The 25,718-nt window shown below is 37.9% G+C and overlaps 1 protein-coding gene across 2 annotated transcripts in view; it reads left to right on the top strand.

Moving 5' to 3' along the window:
* SETD2 (SET domain containing 2, histone lysine methyltransferase) overlaps window positions 1-25,718 on the top strand; it is a 90,993-nt gene that overhangs the window by 47,931 nt on the left and 17,344 nt on the right. For both annotated transcript variants that reach the window (XM_077777317.1, XM_077777316.1), the window contains 4 exons: window positions 6,803-6,851; window positions 9,610-9,793; window positions 15,592-16,261; window positions 22,954-23,088. In XM_077777317.1, the coding sequence (XP_077633443.1) occupies window positions 6,803-6,851; window positions 9,610-9,793; window positions 15,592-16,261; window positions 22,954-23,088 (1,038 nt within the window). The remainder of the gene's footprint in view (window positions 1-6,802; window positions 6,852-9,609; window positions 9,794-15,591; window positions 16,262-22,953; window positions 23,089-25,718) is intronic.

Raw genomic sequence — 25,718 nt, 5'->3', positions numbered from 1 at the left:
TTTCCCCAATAGCTGTACCATTTACGTCACACCCCCCCAAGGTGTAAGGTTTTTAATTTCTCCATATCCTCACTATTTCACTTAGCATAATATCGTCAAGGATCATCCATGTTGTCATCAATGACAATATATCCTTTTTTCTCATGTCTGAACAATATCGCATCATGTATATGTACACTACATCTTTTCCATTCATCTGTTGATGGACACTTAGGTTGTTTCCATATTGTGGCTAGTGTGAATGATGCTATAGTGAATGTGGGCCTGCAGCTCTCTTTGAGATCCTGTTTTCATTCCCTTTGGATATATACCCGGAAGTGGAATGGCTGGCAGATGTTTATTAAAAAAAAAAAAAAAAAAAAAAGGAAAGAAAACATACTCTATGAATAAAGACCATACACCTTTAAATTTTATTTTCTTTCAAAGCAGCCTATTTTTCTCCATGTGCTTTTTCTCTTGGCATTCTCCTAAGTACCACAATATAAGTTATGGTCTCCTAAGTCTTTCCCAAATTGTGGATCTCTTTCCTTAGCCTGTTTTCTGAATTTCAGATCTATACTTTCAGCTTGCTTTGACTCCTCCACTTGCCTTTTAGATGCAAGTTCCTAATCTTCTCCTACAGGCTGCATCATCATTCTCTGAGGGACATTTTTATTAAAGCATCATCATTTTCTTAGTAACCCATGTTCAAAACATCCGTTTCTTTTTTAAATTAAAAAATTGCTATTTCTAAATATAGCAGTCACACTAAAAGTACTGTTTCTAGATAACTAAGATTTTTGTAAGGGACAGTATTTTTTTTTTTTAAGTGTTTTATTTATTTCTAGGAGAGAGAGAGACAGCGTGAACAGGGGAGGGTCAGAGAGAGAGGGACTCACAGACTGAAACAGGCTCCAGGCTCCGAGCTGGCAGTCAGCAGAGAGCCCGACGCGGGGCCCGAACCCACGAACCGCGAGATCATGACCTAAGCGAAAGTCGGAGGCTTAACCGACTAAGCCACCCAGGCGCCCCTGTAAGGGACAGTATTGTTAGAAGATAACTTTTTTCAAAATTATGACAGGTTTGAATGACACTTATATCTTTTGCAAGTGTTAAGCAGCCACCACTTCCTGGTTATTTACACAAAAGTAGAGCTTGGATACTTGATCTGTATTTAATGCCCACTTGTTGAATTTATATACAAATATATATTAATATACCCCTGTGTCATATTCTAAATGCTAAGTAAATCATTTACACTGCTTTTCAGCATTTTCCCATCACTCTCTCAGAAATTGCTAGTTGTTTTGCTTTCTTTTGTTTTAAAGTATCTAGTATGGTACTGTTTACACTGTAGATAATTTATGAGATGTTTGACACAGAATTGAGAATCTTGAATCTTAGACCCTCAGTAGACTTGGTTTTCAGCATTCTCTTCTGGTAGATAAAATTTTGAAATCTTGTAGATCTGAAAAATGCCTCTATTTTATTCTTGCTTGTTAGATCATAATTATCATTTGAAAATAAATTTTACTTTAAAATGTTCAAGACATTGTATCATTTTCTAGCTTACAGTGTTGCTGTCTATTGAAGTCTGATGCCATTTCGATTCCTTTGTTGTGGTAGGTGCTCTGATTCCCCCATCTGGTGACTCATGTCTTTAAGTTCTAAAAACTTTTGGTGTGTGTGTGTGTTGTTGTTTTTCCTACTTGCCTCAGTTTTCTCTCTCATTGCTTTCTGGCATATATGTGTTAGATGTAGGTCATCTAGCACTTATCCTCTAATCTTATTTTTTGATCTTTCATTTTCTTCTTGTTCTGCTCTCTGGGTGACATTCAACTCTTTTTTCTATCATAGTTCTTATTTGTTCTTAATTCTTGCTGTCTTTTTTTTAATAGCATCTTATTTCATTGATAGTATTTTTTTTCTTTATGAATCATCAAACGAAAGCACATGAAAGAATACAGTACACAGAATCGAATAAGATATTTAACTATTCATGTACATTCAGTACTCCTTTCTTAGGAAGAAAAGATAATACTAAGGAGTTTGTACTTTTTTTGTTCTTCATTGCCGTTTTATAGGACTTCAGGATGGAGCTGGAATAAACACGTGTCGGTCTCCATGTTTTTATTTTCTGCCTCTTTCTTTCTATGTATAACTCCTAGTCACCCTTTAAGACAATTCAAATATTTATTTCCTTCAGGATGGTTTTTCCAGTCCTCTCTCCTATGGCCAGTTTTAGTACAAGATAGTGTATGTTTACTTTCTCTCTTCCTTGAGTGCCTATGAGGTAGTAGTAGTAGTGGTAAAAAGTGTATGCTTTGGACAGAGACAAATCTATGATTAGATCCTGGGTCCAATATATAGCCCACTATGGCACTGTATGATCCTAGTGTAGTTATTTAACCTCTCTGAGTCTGTTTCATATGTACTGTAGATAAAATAAAAATACTTCTCACCTATAACAATGTAAAAGTATATGAGAATGTAGTTAAAGGACATGGCACACAGTAAGAATTGTCAGCCATGATTGTTAGCCTGTGAACTCCTTGGTGGCTGCTACTGTGTATCTCCAGTGTCCTTTAAACATAGGAGACCTTTAATATGTGCTTTTAACACCTAGTTATTACCTAAAATGAACAAACTAGAATTCCACAAATAGCCACCAAAAAACTTGTGCTGTCTTTGTCTATAAATTAAAAACAACTCCACGCACATTTATAGACTTTTATAAGGGATGTTGGATGCATTGCTTGCGCATGAATTTATCAGCGATTCAGTGTTTATCAGACAATTTCTGAAGATTGATTTAGAGCCTTTGACTGAAGAGGAATGATTGATTGGCTAAGGGTAAGCTGTTCTAATAAGCATTGGAAAGAGTTCAAAATGTTATAGAGGCATACTTATTAGTCTGACCCTGGAAATATGCAATGTCTGTGGTTATATGTGAGGCCTGTAAGTAGCATTCTTACCAGGGATGATGGTATAGATTTAGTGGTTTAAAAAAAAAAAAAAGAGCTATGCACTACTTTGAATTTATTTAGCACTCTGTGGTTGATTTCTACAAATTATGAGTAGAATTTCGCTTACGGGTCCATTCAGCAAGCAGTTGAGTGTTGCCTTTGTGCCAGGCATTTTCTTGATGCTAGAGATATAGCAAAGAGTAAGACAGTCTTGGCCCTTAAGAATTACAGCTTTGAGTGTATGAGAGAGAGAGAGAGAGAGAAGCAGCACCTAGACACCAAAGAAGTATAGCAGGATGATAGGTAAAGAATATTAGGTAGAGTGGGGAACTAGATTCTTTTAGGCCCCACTGAAGGCAGGGTTAGTCCCAGAACCCAGGTCTCCTGACTCCCAGTTTAGTGTTCTTTCATAACATGGTAGTCTCTTGAATAGAAAGTAATTTTACATGGAGCGTTAATGTGAATGAAGGTAAACATTTTCTGCAGTAGATTCTGTGGCCTGCAGGTATGACCTTATTCTCAAGTTCCATATCATGTAAGCTACCATTGTTTATTCTTAAGACAGAATGATTTTAAGAAATAGTATAGTAATCTTCACATGACTGCTTCCTTCTCAGTTTACATTATTGTGGGGCTTTGGAAAAATTCAGGGCCTCAAAATAGTAATCTCAGTTTCCAGTTTAATTTTATATACTACAGCTTTAACTATATGAAGACGAGGATCCAGTTAGTATCTCTCAAGTGCTTGGGTGCATGTTAGTGGAGCTTATTCCCCATAGTGTGAGACACACTGTGAAAGTCAATAGCTTGTGATCATGAGTCAGTAATAATCATCCATTTTGTGAACATTGGAATACATTTTCTACTTCAGCAGTTGCTCTAAACCTTTGAATGAAGTTAAGAATATATTTTTGAGAAACATTTTCTCTGGTACATTAACTGCCACCGTAGAATGGGTCCCAACCCAGGGTCTGTGTAATAAATTATTATAATCGTTTGTAATGAATACTTGTAATGCTCAAGACCTTAGGCAAAAGAAACTAAATAGGTAAACATTTTGTAGTCCTTAGTTGACGCAGACTTATGTATCTCTGTGTCTGTTCTAAGCACCCTTTGTGAATGAACATGTTATCTTTTGGAGTACTTAGATTTACAGAGTACCTAATGCAACAGTCATTTTGAAGCCTTTAAAAATGAGTAGAATATGTGTTTTTCCTTATCCTGTGGGTAGGTGGTGATAAGTGGCATTCTTATTTTTCCCCAGATTTGATAACCCCTCTGAGGAGTGGACAGAGGAGTGGACAGAGCTGAGTGTCAGCTTTGTACTGTCTTTATCCCTGATTCGCCATTATAGCTGGACACTGACAGCTTGACCATTCCAAGCATCCTTCAGAGGATCCCCCCCAGGTGGCTTTGAGCTGAGGACAGGCATCTACAGTTCTTTATCTCAAATTCTCCCTTGTGAGGGCTGCTACGAGAAGCTAGTAGTTCAGTGCTTCCCAACTTTCTGTAGGCATCAGAGTCATCTAGAGAGCTTTAAAAAAAAAAAAATACAGGGGCCCCTGGGTGTCTCAGTGGTTGGGTGTCCGACTTTTGATTTCAGCTGAAGTAATGATCTCATGGTTTGTTGGACTGAACCCCACATCAGGCTCTGTGCTGTCAAGTGCAGAGCCTGCTTGGGATTCTCTCCCTGTCCCTCCCCCACTCGTGCCTGCACGCTCTCTCACGCTCACTCGCACTCTCAAAATAAATAAACTTAAAAAAAAAATACAGATGCTTGGGACCATTGCCTGGAATTTAGGTTTAATTTGACTGGGACACTATTTCTATAAAAGTTTCCTGGAGCAGTCTAATTGTGCAGCCAGAGTTGATAATCACAGCTCTAATGGAAGTCCTACACAGGAAAGAGGGGCTGGGGGAATAGAAGATGCCACCTGCATTTATGCATAAGTCCCTAAAGTGGTACTCCTTCCCAAATAATGCCACCGTTTGCCATATCCTGTGTTGTCTAGTACAGAAGATTAAATTGCTCTGGAGTCAGACCATCTGAAAGCATCATAACCTTAAAATGGAGATGATAGTACTCAATTCATAGAGTTGTTTTGAAGCTCAAATAAAGTAATGTGTTTGAAATGCCTAGTGTGATACGTGACACACAGGATGGGTGCACATCTAATAGGACAGTTTTCATCTTTATTAAATAATTTGTCAGTGTGCATGGGGTGTTGAATTTTTTCTAAAAACTCTACATTCGGGGCGCCTGGATGGCTCAGTTGGTTAAGCGTCCGACTTCAGCTCAGGTCATGATCTCATGGTTCGTGGGTTCAAGCCCCGCATCGGGCTCTGCTGACAGCTAGCTCAGAGCCTGGAGCCTGCTTCGGATTCTGTATCTCCCTCTCTCTCTCTGACTCTCCCCTATTCATGCTGCCTCCATCTTCCTCTCTCTCTCACAGAAGTATATAAAACATTAAAAAAATTTTTTAAAAACAACAACAAAACTCTACATTCGTATAGATGAATGTATCTTTGTGATCTGTATTTGTCATTTTTAATCGCAGCTGAATATTAAATCTTGACACTTTTTCAGTTGTATAGCATATGGGTTAATTCTCATTTTTCACAAATACTGCTAGAACTGACAGTCATGTGGAAAGAGGAGTTCTTTGATTTTCTTGGATTACAGTTGCTTAAAACAATGGAATTGCCAGCTCATATAGGTATGGTCAATATTATGAGGTTACTCTAAAGTGGGGTTATCATGTGATGTGCCATTGAGGATGTGTAGATTTGCCATTTGCCCACTTACCAAGGTGACTGGATAAGGAAATGTTGTGCCCAGGAGCTACTTGATGGACTAGAACAGTGAGGGATTGTCAGGGAACAGAACATGTTCTAGGCCTTAGATTCATACAGCAAGAAAAAGTATTCAGGGCTGAAAAGCAGTTTACATTTGTAAAGAACAATTTTGGTGCAGTATTAGACAATGATCTAATATTTACCTTTTTTTTTTTAAATAACAACAATGTGAAAGTAGGTATTACATTTGGCTATTAGCCAAGTTGGTTTTGCATTTATAGAAAAATATAAATAACGGGCATTGTCTTTAGACATACAGTTTTTTGAGGTGTTTTTATATAGCTGAGTAATTACTAACCTTTCTTCCCTTAAGTAGAGATGGCAAGTGAGAGGTTAGACTTTTTCTTATGAGTACTCTCAGTGAAGGAACTATAGATGACTTCATTTTATATGTAGAAGCTTTACAGAAATGAAGATTATCAGGAAGTATATTCCTGCCAGAAATGTAATGTCCAAGTTACTTAGTCTCCTACTTGGCTAATGAGATCAGACAAGCCTGGATAGGTGTTTAGAAAACAAAACAAAACATACATATACATACACATAATAGATGTGTGTATGTGTGTGTATGTACATGTAGTTTATATAAGTTTTTACTTATTTTTAAGGGACTAGGATCTTTTTTTTTTTTTTAATTTTAAATATTTATTTTTGAGAGAGAGAGAGGCAGATTGTGAGTTGGGGAGGAGCAGAGAGGGAGGGAGACACAGAATTTGAAGTAGGCTCTGGCTCTGAGCTGTCAGCACAGAGCCTGACACAGGGCTCGAACTCATGAACCATGAGATCATAACTTGAGCCAAAGTTGGACGCTTAACTGACTGAGCCACCCAGGTGCCCCTAGGATCTATTCTTAAAGCTAGATGTAAGTCAGATTTTGGAGAATAATTAAATACCAGCCAGTTCCTTCCTATTTGTTTCTTGCCACGTGAAATCAATCAGCTTCAAAAAAATCACCACTTCCATTCCCCACTAATAACCCTTCTTTTGGTTTATTTTTGCAGGAGGTATATCGAATTCCAAAGAAAAGTCAAACTGAAAAGGAGAGCACAAGTAGGTATTCAGAGGTACTCTGTATATATGGCTTTACAAATACTGTTTTGGAAATATGCAGAGGTAAACGATAAGAATTTTAGCTATTTTGTTTTTGGAACCCAACAGTATGTAATTAGGTGAATGAAGTATTTGGTGTAAAAGTTTGTAAACTTGTCTTTTTATTTTTTCTTAGTGAATTTTTGACAAAAGAGATGTCTCTTTATACTACCTTTGTTGTTGCTTTCCTTGAAGTCATTGCTTTTAGTAGCTTTTCTTCCATTTATTTGTTCCTCTAGAACAGACATTGTTAAACCTGTACTCCTAAATGTCTGTATAAGTCTTTACCCATAGATATTTAAATGTAAAATCCTTTATTTACATTCACTTTTCTAGGGAAAAATCAAAACTTTCATCAGGTTCTCAGGGAGTCAGTGATTCCTCAAAAGGTTAAGAGTCATCACAGGGGTACCTGGCTGGTTCAGTCAGTGGAACATGTGATTCTTGATCTCGGGGTTGTGGGTACGAGCCCCATGTTGGGTTTTGAGATTAATTAAAAATAAAATCTCAGACAAACAAAAATAATCATTTCGGAAAAGGTAACAGGAAGGCCATGGTAGTCTGGTTTCTGGGTTTTACTACTTAGGTGTGTTTCCAACATACTCCTTTAAAGATGAAAGCAATGGATCTTATAGTGGCTGTTATTGATCTCTTGAGCCTTCCAGTATTGACCCAACATAGAGTGAAGGACCAGTGTGATCATATTTTTGGTCTTTTTCTTTTTGTTTTTTGCTTGTTTGTTTGTTTATTTTTGAAATGAAGAGCTTTCTATAATCTTAAATCTTATTGGTTAAATAATCATATAGGTTAACACCCTGTGAGGTGTACTTTGCATCATTGTTGGGGTTTTGTTTTTGGTTTGAATATTTTTAACTGTTGGTTTAGTCTCTTCATAGCCAAACATCCTAGTTAGGGCTGGAAAGGATTCCTCCCATAGGAAAGAAGGCAGAGTTGTATAGTGCTGGTTGGCAAAACCAGTGGCACCACTGTAAACTTGATATCAGAGGCTGGCTTCTCTGGGCTCACTGAGTTGAAATCAATAGCAAGATGGATAAAGCTTAAATACCTATGAGGGTTTCCCCCCAATATTTTGCAAATATCTACTCTGAGGTGCCCTCTGAGAGAGATGCGTTTTGAGATTCCTCTGTAATGAAAGATTATAATCTTTCCAGGAAGCAGCCTTTTGTGCACCAGCTTTAGTTTCTTCTTCACATATGTGCCCCCGCCCCAACCAGTCTCAGTCTTGTTTATAAGAAATACTTATAATTCAAGCCTGGCTTCTATGTTACTCCTCAATGTCAAGAAATTAAAAAGCTTAGAACCTGTGAAATTCCTAAGAACTGTAAAATATTTTGGGAAATATGTAGCTTAGCTTTACTTTCATTTTATAATATGAAAAGATCAGCCTGAATAAATGGAATGACTTCTGTCTCACATATTCGAAGATGCAGAGTCAGAATATGAACTGTTAGTATGATTCCTTTTCTCATTTTACCAGGATATAGTGAAGAAATAACCACATTTTAAGGAAGTTAACACCAGCACATGGAACCTTGTTTTAACAGTGAAATAGAGAGTTGTGGGCAGGTCCAGATGAAACTAGGTACTTCACAGAAGGATATTGTGCTAATACCTTTTGAGCTGGAACAATTGTTTTAATTGTGTAGCATTTTCTACCAGTGTGTGGTGTAGAGGAGTTCTGTGATCTTCTCACTGATAAATGCTCATATGTGGCCATTGATTAGTAACTGTTTTTGCAAAGAAATGGAGTTTTGGGCCCACTAAAAGGAGAACTGCAAGAATGGCATATGTAAACCTAACCGTGATGCTAGGGAAGAAAACAAGTGATAGCATGTTTTCCTGAGGTGAGAAGAAGAAAAACCATTTAATGTTTATTGAGAATCTACTTTGTGCTATGAGAAATATTTTATAAGAAGTTCTTTCCACATGACAAAAACAATCTGATTAATCAGGTAGCAGTGCTAACATACACGAAGCAGCAGCATATAATACCAGTTAATTTATATTGAAACATTCAATGGTGGGATTTAGACTTCTTATGGGGGTTGAGAAACTAAGAGGTGTGGTCAGTGAAAAGTAGCAGTTAGCACAGCTTTAGACAATAGAATTGGCAGAGGACCATTCTAGATAAAGAGGCTGAGTGGAAAAGTTTAATAGTATCATCTTTCAGTAGGAAGATGGCATTCTTATTTTGAAGATGTAATTCTCTGGCTTTGATAACTTCCTGAGTTATCAACTATTACTATTTGTGTTTGAAACATTTTTTTTTTTTTAATTAAAGAGACTTTTCCCTTTTAGGTTTTTATGCTTAGCATGCCAGGCTGCTCCTCTACAAATTGTAAATATGCAGAGTTACAGGGACAGTAGAACGCTTTTACATTTTGAACTGCGAGCAGACTGCCTTGTTAAAGGTAACAGGAACATCTTGCATGCACGTGTTCCACAGAATGTTAGAAAAGTTGAAAGCTTGGACTGAGAGTTTAGGAAAGGTGGAAAAGAGAATTCATGGCAGAGGCTTTCAGGAAATAGAGTGCACACACACACACAACACCTTGTGTCTTATCCAAATTCAGGATGGGCATATGAGGGAGGAGTCCATAGATCCATTTGTTGGATAGAAATTGTGTGATACGGTTGATGTGCTATCATGATGGAGATAAGTCTACCAAGTAAATTTTTAAAAACCCTTTTCCCTTAGTAACTGAACGAGGAAGGGATGCTGTTGGCTTCAGAGATCAAACAGCTGCCCCAAAGACTCCTAACAGGTCAAGAGAGAGAGACCCAGACAAGCAAACTCAGAATAAAGAGAAAAGGAAACGAAGGGGCTCTCTCTCACCACCTTCTTCTGCCTATGAGCGGGGAACAAAAAGGCCAGATGACAGGTAAGTGGCCTTTGTGAGTTACTCTCTTTTCTGAGCCAGTCAGAAAGTTCCCAAGTCAGTACTTCTGATTTGGGGCACCAAGGGATTTTGGAATAAGTATATTCTCTTGATGAATGAGTATAAAACTTTACTGATAAACAGGGAATTAGAGTCTCTTTTGACAGTAAAGACAGTGGAATTTCAGTACTTGGATGGTTTCTACTTGAAAACATTTAAATGTTATTTGAGGAACCACAGAGACTTGTTTTTTCAAGGGAGTGGAGGTGGGTGGGAGATGACTCTTCATAGGTAATGGTAAATCTTCTAAAGCCAGAACTTTGTTTTTTAGTGAATCTTGTGCCTTACCAGTCAAAATGCTGGTTGATCTCTGTGTTAGAGGCTATCTTTGTCATGCTTGTAGAATAACAAACCACATGACCGCTTACTGGGGACTAGAAAACATTTATTTCAGAGATGTTCTTTTTAAATTAAATTTATTTTTTTGAAAAAATGAGATATAGCATTCATATAATGTAATTGTCGAATTTTTAATTTTGGGTTGTCAGGGTTTATAATAGTAAATCCATCATGATTTTAATTTGCATTATCCTAATTACTAAATAGATTGAATATCTTGTCATATGTTTATTAGCCATTCTTGTTTCTTCTTCTGTAAAATGTCTTTTCATATGTACTGTTCATTTAGTATTTGTCTTTTTGAGTTTTAGGAATTCTATTTTTTTTTTTTAAGGATTCTTTATATTCTAAATATAATTCTGCCTGGGCAAATTTTTGCAAATATTTTTTCCCAGTTTGTGGCTTGTGTTTTGACTTTTCTGTCTTTTGATATACAGGATTTATTAATTATGGTGTAATTGAATATATCACAAATATTGTATGTTTCCTTCATGGTTAGTGCTTTTACTGTATTTTAAGAAATTCTTTCTGGATGCTCAGTCAGTTAAGCATCTGACTCTTGATTTCGGCTCAGGTCATGATCTCACAGTTCGTGGGATCAGGCCCCACGTTGGGCTCTGCACTGACAGCAGGGAGCCTGCTTGGGATTCTCCCTCTCTGCCCCTCCCCTGCTCGCATGATCTCTGTCTCTCAAAGTAAATAAATAAACTTTAAAAAAAATTTTAATTAAAAAAAAAAATCCTTCCCTACTCTTGAGGTGATGATACTCTTTCTTTCTTGTCCTTAATTTATTGGGGATTAATTTTTGTATATGTTGTGAAGCCTCAGGATATGGTTTCTTTTTTTTCTAAGTGAGTACCCAGTCTCTGCACCATTTACTTGAAAGCCTATCCTTTCTCCTTGATCTTCAGTGTGCTCTCTCTCCCACAAGTTAGCATCTGGTTTGAGGCTGATAATGTGTCTGTAGCTTATATTAAGTCTTGATAGCAAGTAGGGCATATCCCTACTTGATCTTGTGAGATGTCATGTCTTTTCTCAATTTTTTTTTCCTTCGAATCTGCTTGTCAGAGTCCCTCCACCCATCCCCCAAAAGATGATTCTTAGGAGACTTGACATCTTTACAGTTTTGAGTGGTCCTATTCCTATATTCAGATTGAGTATTCAGATATTTTCTGTTTAATTAGGTCTTCTTTAAAACTTTAAATAAAGATTAAGTTCTTCATTAATCTCCTTAACTGTTTACATTTTCTCTAGAAAGACTTGCGTATCTTGGTATATTCATTTCTGAAAACCTTGACTTTTTTGTTACATTTTCAGTTTGTTGCTGGTGTTTACATATGCAGTTGACTTTTGTATATTGATCTCATGTTTGGCAACCATACAAAACTCTCAGTGATATTTCAAAGTGTTGGAGGTTTTGCCCTTTTTTTTCTTTTGTCTTTGCCAACAGTCCATATCCTATGAATTTGTTTTTTCCTTTCTAATCCTTTTGCCTATTCTTGTTATTTTACTAGCAATACCTCCAATACAAATCACAGAATAACAGCATTTTTTATTTTGGTAATTGATTGCTACACATTTTTCTACTCTTTGGGGTGTGTGTGTGTGTATAAAATTTTTAATTGGAATAATTGGGGCTCTCAGCTCCTTAATTTTTAGCATTTTTTCTCTTCAAATGAAAGTGTTTGAGGACTTTAGTTTCTTCATAAGTACCATTGAAGTACTCTTTTGATAGTACAGCTTTGTCATAATTTAGTTTTAAATACTATTATGCTTTACAGTGTGTTTAAATTTCTTTCATTTTTTTTTTTATTTTGAGAGAGAGAGAGAGAGAGAGAATGAACACAAGTGGAGGAAGGGAAGAGAGAGATAGGGAGACACAGAACCTAAAACAGGCTCCAGATTCTGAGCTCTCAGCACAGAGCTGCAGGGCTCGAACCCATGGACCGTGAGATCATGACCTGAACCAAAGTCACTTAACTGACTGAGTTACCAGGCACCCCCATTTTTGTTAAGTTTCAAATTTAATTGCCATTAATTGGTTTGTATATTACCAGTTCTTAGAATTTTAGAGACTTCCTTTATAGTCTGTTTTGTTTGATATTAATAGAAGTATGCTATCTTCCTATTGATAGGATTTAACTGATATTTTTTCTTTCCTTTTTACTTTCAACTTTTCTGTGTCTGATACATAGTTTATAGCTGATTGGTCTTTTAACTCATTTCACTTTAATAAAACCTAAATCTAATCAATAGTCTGAACAACATAAGTACTTTAGGATGCTTTAGGGGCACCTGGGTGGCTCAGTTGGTTAAGTGTCTGACATCAGCTCAAGTCATGATCTCGCAGTTCATAGGTTCGAGCCCTTCGTCGGGCTCTGTGCTGACAGCTCAGAGCCTGAAGGCAGCTTCAGATTCTGTGTTTCCCTCTCTGCCATTCCCCTGCTCATGCTCTCTCTCTCCCAAAAAATAAATAAACATTAAAAAAAATTTTTTTTAAAAAAGGATGCTTTAACTCTGATCATTAGCCCTCCCAATTTATGTGCCATTATTGTTCAGCATTATAAGTCTTGTTGCTCCTTCTTCCTTGTCAGTTATTGTTAATTTTTTTATATGTACACAAACTTATTTAGTTTGTATATATTAATCAGTTTTTTTGTTCTCCTTTCTTTTTCCTTAGACCTTCCTTTAAAAGATTTCCTTTGGGGGAGCCTGGGTAGCTGAATTGGTTAAGGGTCCAACTCGTGATTTCAGTTGAGGTTGAGCCCTGTGTTGGGCTCTGCACTGGGCATGGAGCCTACTTGAGATTCCCTCTCACCTCCCTCTTCCCCTCCCTAGCTTGTGCACACCCGTGCGCATGCTCTCTCTTTCTTTCTCTCTCAAACAACAGAAGATTTCCTTTAATGAGTTTTTATTCATACTGTTTCATTTTTTTGTCTAAAAAAATCTTTGTTTTCATTGCTCACCTTCAGTTTTAAAAACCCATTTTATTTAATCAGTAGATACAAATTATTTACAGAAATATTCAGTTTTAAGTGTATAATTAAACGTGTTTTGTCAAATGCATGCAGTTAAGTAACCACCACCACAGTCATGAGATAGACACTTCTGACATCTCAGAAAATTTTCTTGAGCTCTTTGTAGTCAATCCCCTTTACTTACCCCTGGTTCCTGGCAGCCATTGCTCTGCTTTCTGATGCTCTGTTTTTGTCTTTTTCAGAATGTCATATATATGATATCATAGTCTAGATAGTATTTGAGTCTTTCACTTAGCAGATTGCAATTGCTGTCCATTCATGTTATATCTCAGTAGCTCCTTTTTATTGATGAGTGGTAGTCCATTGGATAGCACACCATAGTTTGTTTACAAATTCATTAGTTGATAGGCATTTGTGATGGCTGTTGAGAGTATTACAAGATTTATATTTGTATGAGTCTGTATGTGAACATTGACTCTCATTTTTAAAAGGAAGTTTTGCTAAGTTTTTCTCAACACTTTGAAGCTGTTATTCTTTAGTCTTTGACTTCCCTTATTGTTATGAAACTTATTGGTCTAATTGTTGCTCTTTAAGTAATCTGGCTTTTCTCTTGGTCTGCTTTTAAAATGTTCTCTTTGCTTGGTGTTCTGCAGTATCACTATCCTCTGTTCATATGAGGATTTCTTTTTCTTTTATCTGGTTGAAATTCATTGAACTTTTTGAATTTGAAGGTCATCTTCCACATTACTGATTCTCTTCAGTAACCATACCATAGATCTTAGGGACATTGGATTGTTGGATTATTTCTTGGTTCATGACACTTATCATTTCCCTGCATGGACTTCTCCATATATTTAATGCTTTTGTGCTGCAGTCTTAACCATTGTATAAATCTAGTTAACTCATTTCTTCCTATACTGTCCCTTGCCTTTACTACTTGAGTTGATATCATCTCACATCCTGTATTCATTATACCCTGGCTTTCCNAGTTTTTAACTTTATGAAAAGGCTGCATTCTGCATTTAATTTGGGGGTACTTTATTTTCACGGCTCTGTATAACATTTTGTTGTAAAACTTCTGTTATGTATAGTGCTATTACCTATTGTGATATACATGTGCAATAATGTCGGGTAAATGAATAGACTTCTCAGTTTGTGGGGTATGTGCATGCTGAATTTCATATGATAATTGAGTTTTAATTTCCACTCTTGTTTCCTTTCTAGATGGTTCATGGAGTTCTTTTTCAAATCTACCTGATAGTTTTTTATGTTCCTATTCCTTAGTGATATTTTTGATTGCCTCTTTGATATTCATAAACATATTAAATGTCTCTTCAGTTCGTCTTGGATCAATCCAGTACTAGTAGTTTTTGTGGGTCTTGTCCACTCATTTGTTTATATGTGTGTACATATATATACACACATATATATACATGTATATATATATACATATATACACATATATATACATGTATATATACATGTATAATTTTACAGTTATATAAAATAATAATTTTATTTTCTAATGAACTCATTATGTTCTTGATCTGTGGGAATTCACTGAGACCCGGGTTTAAGGTGCTTTGTTCTATAGCCTAATTTGCATTTGTTTCTGCCCAGCAACTAAAGTTACTATCATACCATTAACACTTTAAAGGATATTGTCAGCTTTGAGGTTTTAGACCATGTGTTTTTTTTACTGTTTGGATAAATGTTATGCCCTTGTCCATGAAGATGTTCTTAAGATATTTCTGTGCAGTGGAATCTCTTGAAGTTAGTCGTCATTTTTAAATTTTTGCCAAGAGCACTTTCTCATAAGTTTGATTCACTCCATAGACCTTTGCTGCAGAATCTTTTAAACCCTCAGTTTTTTTCTTTTGAATGTTAGAGCGATGGTTTCCAGTGGGCCTTGTCAGAACCATCACAGGGCATTAGGCTCAACGGTAAGACATTATACTTGATCCTGCACAGAGAAGAGTATGTGACTCCCCATATTTTTATGTGTGCATTCTCATCTTTCACTTAACCACCCTTTGTTGATATTTATCATAAATGTGGTCAGGCATACATCAAATTCTTTAGCTTTTATTAGTGTACTTTGCTTTAATGTCAGAATTTCTAGATCTAGAACTGTCCCCAACTGTAAAGAAGAAGCTGTTTAGAATATTATATGTATCTTTAATTTGATATTCTAGAACCTGAGAATAAAGGTAAAGTTATTATTTTCACCTAAATGTTTCTTTGGGATTCTCTCCTATCTGCAAGACTCCTTAAGTAATATTGACTGATTTTTTAACCAATGCCAAATTGGAGTTGGTGTGGTTAATGGTTGAGTATTGAGGGACATAACTTTTATTAGGGTTTTGATTACGCCCTTAATTTAGGGGAAAAACGTTTGTGATGCTCTTACTATTTTCTTTCTAGATATGATACACCAACTTCTAAGAAGAAAGTACGAATTAAAGACCGCAATAAACTTTCTACAGAGGAGCGTCGGAAGTTGTTTGAGCAAGAGGTAGCTCAGCGGGAGGCTCAGAAACAACAGCAGCAGATGCAGAACCTGGGAATGACATCTCCACTGCCCTATGACTCTCTGGGCTACAATGCCCCTCATCACCCCTTTGCTGGCTACCCACCAGGTTATCCCATGCAGGCGTATGTGGATCCCAGCAACCCTAACGCTGGAAAGGTGCTCCTCCCTACACCTAGCATGGACCCCGTGTGTTCTCCTGCTCCTTACGATCATTCGCAGCCCTTGGTGGGACATTCAACAGAACCCCTTGCTGCCCCTCCACCTGTGCCAGTGGTGCCACATGTGGCAGCTCCTGTGGAAGTTTCCAGTTCACAGTATGTGGCCCAAAGTGATGGTGTGGTACACCAAGACTCCAGCGTCACCGTCTTGCCAGTGCCAGCCCCAGGCCCAGTTCAGGGACAGAATTATGGTGTTTGGGATTCAAACCAACAGTCTGTCAGTGTCCCCCAGCAGTATTCTCCTGCACAGTCTCAAGCAACCATATATTATCAAGGACAGACTTGTCCAACTGTCTATGGTGTGACATCACCCTATTCACAGACAACTCCACCAATTGTACAGGTAACTAATTTTGGAACCTCTCTTGTTTGTCTTACAGGATGTTTGTAAGATGTTAAATCCAATGTGAAGGGGAAGCCTACCATTGCTCACTGTTATATATTCTTCAATTGTGTATGTACTGGTTACTTATTGTTGTATAACAAATTACTCCCAAACTTAGCAGCTTAGGACAACTAGTAATTATTATCTCATAGTTTTTGTGGGTCAGGAATTCAGAAGCAGTTTGGCTGGGTGGTTCATGCTCAGAGTCTCGTGAAATTACAGTCCAGCTGTTAACCAAGGCTGTAGTCATCTGAAGGTTAAGCAGAGGATAGAAGATTGACTTTCAAGCTCACTCATGTGGTTGTTAACTGGCCTCAGTTTCTTACCATCACGTGGACCTCTCAGTAGGGCTACTTACCACATTCCAGCTGACTTCCCGCAAAGCCAAGTGATCAGAGAGAGGCTTTTGGATTACTCCTCTCATTTTTGCTTATAGGCAGTGAATAATATACAATTTATTCTTTTATATGCTCTCAAAGGGAAAACCCTCTGTCATGGTAATTGAGCAGGCGATGGCTTGCCCTTTTCTTAGACCCAGCTTGTGTATTTTATCCCCTACATGTTTATTATCATGAAGTTTGCCAGAGTGACTCTGATACACTTAGCCTAAGGATATTTACTATGGTAGTCAATAGTAATGTTAAATATAAAAGCTGAGTATACTGAATTTGTGTTTTTTAATCAGTCTTCTTTTCTGTAGAATCCAGCAATACATTTTAAGCTTAAACAAAAATATATGTAAAGCATCATCCTCACCACATTCTGATGTCTCTCACATCACTCCATCTCACTCCTTAAAGGTGAATTAGTGTAAATGAGATAGACTCCCAGGGATCCTTCCTGCACACATTACTTAATACTGATCAGTTACTTCTGTTAGTATTTTTGCGATGAAGCTGCATCAAAATTTAGTTTGTAAGGCCATGGCAAAACTGTCCAGCTTTAATTCCTGAAATCTTAAGTGTACTAACTATATTCATTTTGTATGATCTCTTTAGCCACATACTTCTATATTTTATATATTTGTAATTTTGAAGGCTTGAAACTGTTTTTCCTATGTGTTTCTACTTAACAGTGATTCTTAACCATTTTTCAAAGTTACTCTGTATTTATATATGTGTGTGTTTTAAGTATCTTAAACAATTTCTTCTAACTTTTGCTGTCTTGCCACATTTTCTTGGACCAAGCCATTTATTTTGAGTTTTTTCCCTGAGAATGTGTATCACANGCCCGACGCGGGGCTCGAACCCACGAACCGCGAGATCATGACCCAAGCGAAAGCCGGATGCTTAACCGACTAAGCCACCCAGGCGCCCCAAACATGGTCTACTTCTGTCCCATTTCTATTCCTGAAGTATGTTCTTAACCTAGGTTTCAGAGTCTAAGCAATAGCAGTGCAAGATATTTATTAAAGACTCCCCAGGAGAGAGTTTGCTGGTCATTTGGCCATTCTTATAAAATGTAAATCGATTTTTTTCATTCCATGGAGCAAAAGATTTCTCTAAGGTTTAGTCATAGCCTTAAGACTCAAGCATCACAATTTTGCTTGCTTATAGTTTTTCATTTTGTTCCTACCCAAGGAGTCATTTGTTGGCTCCCTAATCTATTTTGTATGTGTTAGGTGGCAGATAAATGGACTCGGAGAGTCCAGATTGTCCTTTACTTCTCTGTGAGATTAGTTATCAGAGATGATGTTGGGCTTTGGGTTATGAGAAATGTAGAGCATTGTTACTGTTTATGTGTTTTGAGTCCTTGTCCATCATTTAATGTGTGTCTTGGAGACCGGTGCTTAGCTTATATTCTTAAGTTTTAGTTGCTTTTTTTTTAATATTCATTTTTGAGAGAGAGAGAGCATGAGTGAGGGAGGGGCAGAGAGAGGGGGACAGAGGATCCCAAGTGGGCTCTGCACTGACAGTAGAGAGCCCAATGCAGAGCTCAAACTCATAAACCATGAGATCATGATCTGAGCTGAAGTCAGATGCTCAATTGAGTCACCTAGGCTCCCATTCAATTTTAGTTTTCTTATCTATGAAATGGGCAGAATGCCCCAGAGTGGTTGAGGTTTGCATGAGATAATGGATAGGAAGAATGACAGAATTAAAGCATCATTTACCTTAAAGGTTTAATTACAGTTATTATTTAGTTACCTTGATGATACTGAGAGGGTATTGGTATTTGTGGAGTGTGAAATGCTCCTAGTCAAGGTTATCTATCTGGTATCTGGTCTACTAAAGACCTGACCTCCAGTAGGAGACCTTGAGGTCTTTGGTGTTCAAGTGTAGTATTGGCCATACCAATATGGGCTACTGAGAATTTGTGACTGCTTTCACAGTGAGGTAGTATGCGATGTGGTATGATATAAACGTGTGTGTGTACACATGCAATATCTATGACATTTGGAGCAGATATGTTATCAGAAGGTGAGCTTCATTTTTCCCCATAATTGCTTATTAAACATAAAAGCTTGATTTCAACTGAGACCACCTGATTTACAGCGGTTTTGTGGCATTACTTAGTGACCTATTCTTTTTTTTTTTTTAACTTTTTTTTTTAATGTTTTATTTCTAGGGGAGAGAGAGAGAGAGACAGCGCGAGCAGGGGAGGGTCAGAGAGAGAGGTAGTCATAGACTGAAACAGGCTCCAGGCTCCGAGCTGGCAGTCAGCACAGAGCCCGACGCGGGGCTCGAACCCACGAACCGCGAGATCATGACCTAAGCGAAAGTCGGACGCTTAACCGACTAAGCCACCCAGGTGCCCCTTAGTGACCTATTCTTAAAACGTTATACTAACTCACATCTAAAAAAACTGAGTGCTAAGACTATAATTTTTCACATTATAAAGTGAAGTGACTCAGATATAAGTAATAGTGATTTTTCCCCCTCTAGAAGTAGGAGCAGAATAATTATGTTTTCTCTTCTATAACATTTTGGACCTCCTTAGATTTCTCTTGTAATTCCCATTAGAAGGCCTATTTTAAAGATATTTCTAGACTGTATTTGTGTTTGAGAAATTAGCTTTTGTGTAATTTCAGGTCTCTTGAACAGGAGCCAATCTCCTACAGACGTCCCCCCAGCAAATAGAGAGATTGTTTATGCTGTTTAGATATATCTCACAAGTGTCTCCATCTTCCATACTAACTTCAGGGGGATTGCAAACCAGTTTCCCCTTTTTATTACTGTTGTTAGTTTTGACTTTGCCATGTGATTGTTAGCTTGTTTAGATAGATATAATAGAACCCTGAGGAATGTTCGTTTTTCTTTTTTTTTTTTTAAGTTTATTTATTTTGAGAGGGGAAAGGGAGAGGCAGAGAGCGAGGAAGAGGGAGAATCCTAAGCAGACTCTGTTTGACAGCACAGGGCTTGATCCCACGAACCATGAGATCATGACCTGAGCCAAAATCAAGGGTCAGATGCTCAACTGACTGAGTCACCCAAGTGCTTTATTTTCCTCTTTCTTTTTGACAATTGAGTTTTAAACACTGTACCACTAAATAATTATTGCTATCTTGGGTGACTTTTTTTTTTTTAGTCTAGCAGGGCTGATGTTCAGATATTTTTGGCATTTCCTTTGGAAGTTATTTACAATATGTGTCACATTCTTTCCTGATGATAAATTATTATCCTTTAAATATATCTTTGTATTTTAGAAACAGGTGAAATTTGTCTGGAGCCTCACCCAGTAAATACAGGGAGTGCTCAAGCTGGATAATGCCATTTCAGGTCAGAAGTTTCTCACAGCCAGTATTTGGAGCCAGAGTCTTCATGCCAAGGAGACTATAGCTTTAAAACTTCCCAGTCATCAAATCCTTTAGATGAGCCTTATTATCTCTGATCTTGTCTGACAAATTCTTCATGAACAAAGTTTCACCGAGAGTCAAAAGAATTTTTAGCCTCCAAAATATTAGCATTTTTCTGTTGTAGATTTGGGTGCTTAACCTCCTGATCATTCTGGAGGTAACATGTTTATCAGTTTACTGTCTTCTTCAGCCTCCTAGAAACTGTTTTTACTCAGAATCACATTTACCAGTGCATTTAATTAACCCCCTACATGCACAGTAACTTGCCTCTTGTATCCACTCTTCAGGACGCTTCCTTGGGGCATCAGAGCCCTTGCAAATTCATTTGCCAGATCATAGACTAGAGCCCAGTTAGATATGTTTCATTTAAAGCTTATTTTTAGCAAAGTTGAAATTGAACTTTGTATGAATTATTTATACTTTACCTTTGAGATTATACTTTTAAATTTCTTTTTTTAAATTTTTTAAAATGTTTATTTTTGAAAGAGAGAGAGAGAGACGTAGCATGAGTGGGGGAGGGGCAGAAAGAGGGAGAGAGACTCTGAAGCAGGCTCCAGGCTTCCAGCTGTCAGCACAGAGCCTGACGGAGGCTCAAACTCAATGAACTGTGAGATCAAGACCTAAGTTGAAGTCGAACTCTCAACCGAGACACACCACTTTTAAATATCTTAAACACTCTTTTACCATCTTTGTTGCTAATACCTCATTTTGTACTGACCTCTGGATGTACTGACCTCTGACAATTCACTATTGTCTGGATGTGTATGTATCAGTATTAAGAAGTTGTTTGGGTTCGGGGCGCCTGGGTGGCTTAGTCGGTTAAGCGTCCGACTTTCGCTTGGGTCATGATCTCGCGGTTCGTGGGTTCGAGCCCCGCGTCAGGCTCTGTGCTGACTGCCAGCTCAGAGCCTGGAGCCTGTTTCAGTCTGTGACTCCCTCTCTCTCTGACCCTCCCCTGCTCACGCTGTCTGTCTCTCTCTCCTAGAAATAAATAAAACATTAAAAAAAAAATTAAAAAAAAAAAGTTGTTTGGGTTCAACCACATTTCGGTCTTTGGAACAGGAATTAGGTGGGGAAATATTATTTGTTCCTACAAAATCTTTGATGTTGCACAGATTTCCCATCTTGTATCCAAATACTGATATGAAAACATTTCTATTTTGTGATACTATTCTGATAATAATTCTGCTTTGACCATTGAATGTGGATTTATGTTCTGTGTAGATTAAGTTGTTTCAGAATACTGAATCAAGTACTGTTGACCTTTGTACTATGTAGGGGTTAGGAGTGCCAAACCTCCCTCCCCAGTCAAAAGTCTGCATATGACTTTTAACTCCCACAAAACGTAACTTACCTTACCAATAACTTAAACAGTCAATGAACCCATACTTTGTATGTTACATGTTTTATATTCTGTATTCTTACAATAAAGTCAGCTAGAGAAAAAGAACATTAAGAAAATCATAAGAAAAATACGTTTACAGTACTATACTATAGAAAATCTGTTATAAGAGGCCCTGTGTAGTTCAAATCCACATTGTTCAAGGGTCAGGTATGTTGTATTCTTCCTCTTCTCTTTTTCTCTATGTTCTCTCGGTACCTACCCATACAGAAATCTCCTTGGTAGCTCCATGGGCCTATTCATACTATTTGGGTCTTTATTGGTATCGTTTGGAATGATTCTATTTTATATTTTGAGTACTTATCTATTACTGCTTCTGAAATTATTTTCTGTGGTGGAATCTCAGTCCCTAGGATCAAAACTCTGTCCTCAAGTACAGGCTATATCTCTGTTCATCCCTTTGGTAGTCCTCCTCACCTCTTGAGACAACAGGGATGTTTTTCAGGGCTTGTTGTCACCTCTTCTTTAAGCAGTGTTTCTTTTTTTTTAAGTTTTTTTAATGTTTTATTTATTTCTGAGAGAGAGACAGCATGAGAAAGGGAAGGTCAGAAAGAGAGGGAGACACAGAATCTGAAGCAGGCTTCAGGCTCTGAGCTAGCTGTCAGCACAGAGCCTGACGCGGGGCTCGAACCCACGAACTGTGAGATCAGGCCCTGAGCAGAAGTTAGCCGCCCTACCAACTGAGCCACCCAGGCGCCCCTTTAAGCGGTGTTTCTAGTGATGAGAGCTAATGCCAGCGTAGGTTTAAGTCCTAGCCGTGGTACGTAATTTCTTATGTGACTTCAGGTGGGGGAGATCCTCACCTGATGGTGGTCAGGACTAAATGAGATCATACACATGAAAGGGCTTTCTAAGCCTCATGAGGCCCTATACAAATCAGTGCTGACAAGAATTTTATCTAGAATGAACTCTGCTGTCTTTCTCGGAGGGACTTGTATTATTGAAGACTACAAAAAGCTAAACAACTAGTTTAAAATTAGATCACCATCTTCCTCTGCTATGAATCACTCACTCTCTTTGACCTTTTCCAGTCAGAACAACCTGTTAGTTTTTAGGAGTTGGTAGTAAAAAGGCTCTCTGAGAAGAGCCCTGAGGATCTGTGTCTTGATTATCCTAGGTGCGGCCCTTCAGTTATTACTGCGGTCTCCCTGGAAGCTGGACAGCTGGACAGCTCTTATGAGCCTCCCCACCCCACCCCACCCAGCCTTTTCTGTGTGTGTGTGTGTGTGTTGTGGTAAAACCAAAATAAGTGNGACAAGGAAATTACTAAAAAAAAAAAAAAAAGCCTTCTGTGTTTGAAGTAAAAGATTGTTTTACACATTTTAATCGAAGTATTCTTTACTAAAAGTTAAAAAAAAATCATGGATTCCAATAAGAAGATGCCAGCTGAGAAGTCAGTTACTGCAGAGCCAGAAGAGTATAAATTATGAATTTCTTCATTTTGTCTTTTAGAGCTATGCCCAACCAAGTCTTCAGTATATCCAGGGACAGCAGATTTTCACAGCTCACCCTCAAGGCGTGGTCGTACAGCCAGCCACAGCCGTGACCGCGATAGTCACACCAGGACAGCCTCAGCCCTTACAGCCGGTAAGAAATCCTTCAGGTGATAAAATACTCCTTGGCTGTGTACCTTATCTTAGGAAGGTATACTTTTGGTTTAGGTTTTTATTTTTGTTTCTTTCACTTTGTTTTTTGTTCTTTAACTTTGGCCGTCCCCACTTTCACTCAACGGCTTGTGTCTCTGAGGAAGCATTACTCAACCATTAAAAAAAATTTCTCTAGATTTTACAACTCTGTTGATGGATACATATTTTGCTCCTGGTATCCTTTTTATTTATAATTTAAACTGACCTTGTATTTTTATACTTTGCTATGAATTTCTCAAGTAACAATTTTGTAGAGTAGCTATTTTACTTTGTGGAGTACTAGAATATGATACCATACTAGACCCATGGACTCCGAGTATAGAAATGAACTACTTCACTGTACACGTTGTACGATATGTAGTAAGAGAAACTTTTGGTATTCTGCAACATATGGAGAAGGATGTGGTGAAATCTTGATGAAGTGGGAAATAGGAGCCTGGCATTGGAAGCAATCAAGAGGCTAAACAGAATAACTTGATCACATGAGCACTTTGAGGTTGTGACAGCTCCAGAGAAGGCTCCTGCAGCAGGCCGGTGAGGATGGTGACTTTAGACAGGTGGGACAGTAAGTGGAGATAAAGACTGGGTGTGAGACAGTTGGGGAATGAGACAATGTGCACTTACAGCAGGTATTTGAGGGCTTGCAAGGAGTTGGGCCCTTCTAGGAATTTTGAATACAAACCTAAGACTCCATTCTTATCCTTAGAAGCTAACATTCCAATAAGAGAGTTAAGGATCACAATGAATAATACTAAAAGTAGAGATTAGTTTCATAAAAGGTACAGAAAGTTGGAGGAGGCACAGAATCATTCCCAAATGTGGGAAGGATCAATAATAAGTTCTGAGGCCCTGTCTCCAAATATAGTCACATTGGGAGTTAGGGCTCCAACATAGGAATTTGGGGGATATAGTTCAGTCCATGTTTTCCAAAATGTGACATTAAATTTTTAAAAATATAAATATGAAGTTTCAAACATACAGAAAAATAGATAAGCTTTAAATGTTAACATTCTGTCATACTGCTTTTCAGCTTTTTTTCTTTTTTGTCTTTTTCTTCTTTTATTATTCTATAATTTATTTTTTATAATTTATATTCAAGCTAGTTAGCACATGGTGCAACAGTGCATTTCAGGAGTAGATTCCTTAAGCCCCTTACCCATTTACCCCATCCCTCCTTCCCATAATCCCTTCAGCAACCCTCTGTTTGTTCTCTATATTTAAGAGTCTCTTATGTTTTGTCCCCCTCCCTGTTTTTATATTATTTTTGTTTCCCTTCCCTTATGTTCATCTGCTTGGTATCTTAAAGTTCTCATATGAGTGAAGTCACATGATATTTGTCTTCCTCTGACTAATTTCACTTAGCATAATACCCTCTAGTGCCTCTAGTGCCATCCACATAGTTGCAAATGACAAGATTTCATTCTTTTTGATTGCCGAGTAATACTCCATCGTGTATATATACCATATATTCTTTATCCATTTATCCATCGATGGACATTTGGGCTCTTCCCATACTTTGGCTATTGTTGATAGGGCTGCTGTAAACATTGGGGAGCCTGTGTCCCTTCAAAACGGCATACCTGTATCCCTTGGATAATTATCTAGTAGTGCAATTGCTGGGTCATAGAGTAGTTCTATTTTTAATATTTTGAGGAACCTCCACACTGTTTTCCAGAGTGGCTGTACCAATTTGCATTCCCGTCAGCCTTTTTGTTTAAAAAAGATCAGTCAGGGGCGCCTGGGTGGCTTAGTCGGTTAAGCGTCCGACTTTCGCTTACGTCATGATCTCGCGGTTCGTGGGTTAGGGCCCCGCGTCGGGCTCTGTGCTGACTGCCAGCTCGGAGCCTGGAACCTGTTTCAGAGTCTGTGTCTCCCTCTCTCTCTGACCCTCCCCTGTTCACGCTGTCTCTCTCTATCCTAGAAATAAAATAAAAATATAAAAAATAAAATAAAATAAAATAAAAAATAAAAAAAATAAAAAATAAAAATAAAAAAGATCAGTCTAAAGCTAATTCAGCTAATCAGGATCCAGAAGTTAGTATATGCCATTTAGCATTTAAAAAAACTTTTTTTAAATGTTTATTTTTGAAAGAGAAAGAGAGCGTGAGCAGGGAGGGGCAGAGAGAGGGAGACACAGAATCCAAAGCAGACTCCAGGCTCCCAGCTGTCAGCACAGAGCCCAGTGCTGGGCTCGAATTCACAAACTACAAGATCACGACTTGAGCTGAAGTAGGATGCTTAACTGACTGAGCCACCAGGTGCCCCTGAGCATTTTTTTTTTTTTTTAAGGTTGAAAGATATTGCTCTAGATAGTGAGCCACTGAATATTTTAAAATGTGATACGTTGGGTGGTAAACTTGGAACCAATTGTCAGTTTTCTTTCTTTCTTTATTTTTTTTTAAATGGTTTTTATTTATTTCTAGGAGAGAGAGAGAGACAGCGTGAGCAGGGGAGGGTCAGAGAGAGAGGGAGTCACAGACTGAAACAGGCTCCAGGCTCTGAGCTGGCAGCCAGCACAGAGCCCGACGCGGGGCTCGAACCCACAAACCGCGAGATCATGACCTAAGCGAA

The sequence above is a fragment of the Crocuta crocuta genome, unplaced genomic scaffold (genome assembly GCF_008692635.1).
Source record: "Crocuta crocuta isolate KB4526 unplaced genomic scaffold, BGI_CrCroc_1.0 scaffold77, whole genome shotgun sequence".
Taxonomy (NCBI): domain Eukaryota; kingdom Metazoa; phylum Chordata; class Mammalia; order Carnivora; family Hyaenidae; genus Crocuta; species Crocuta crocuta.
This window is presented reverse-complemented; position numbering and strand designations above follow the sequence as displayed.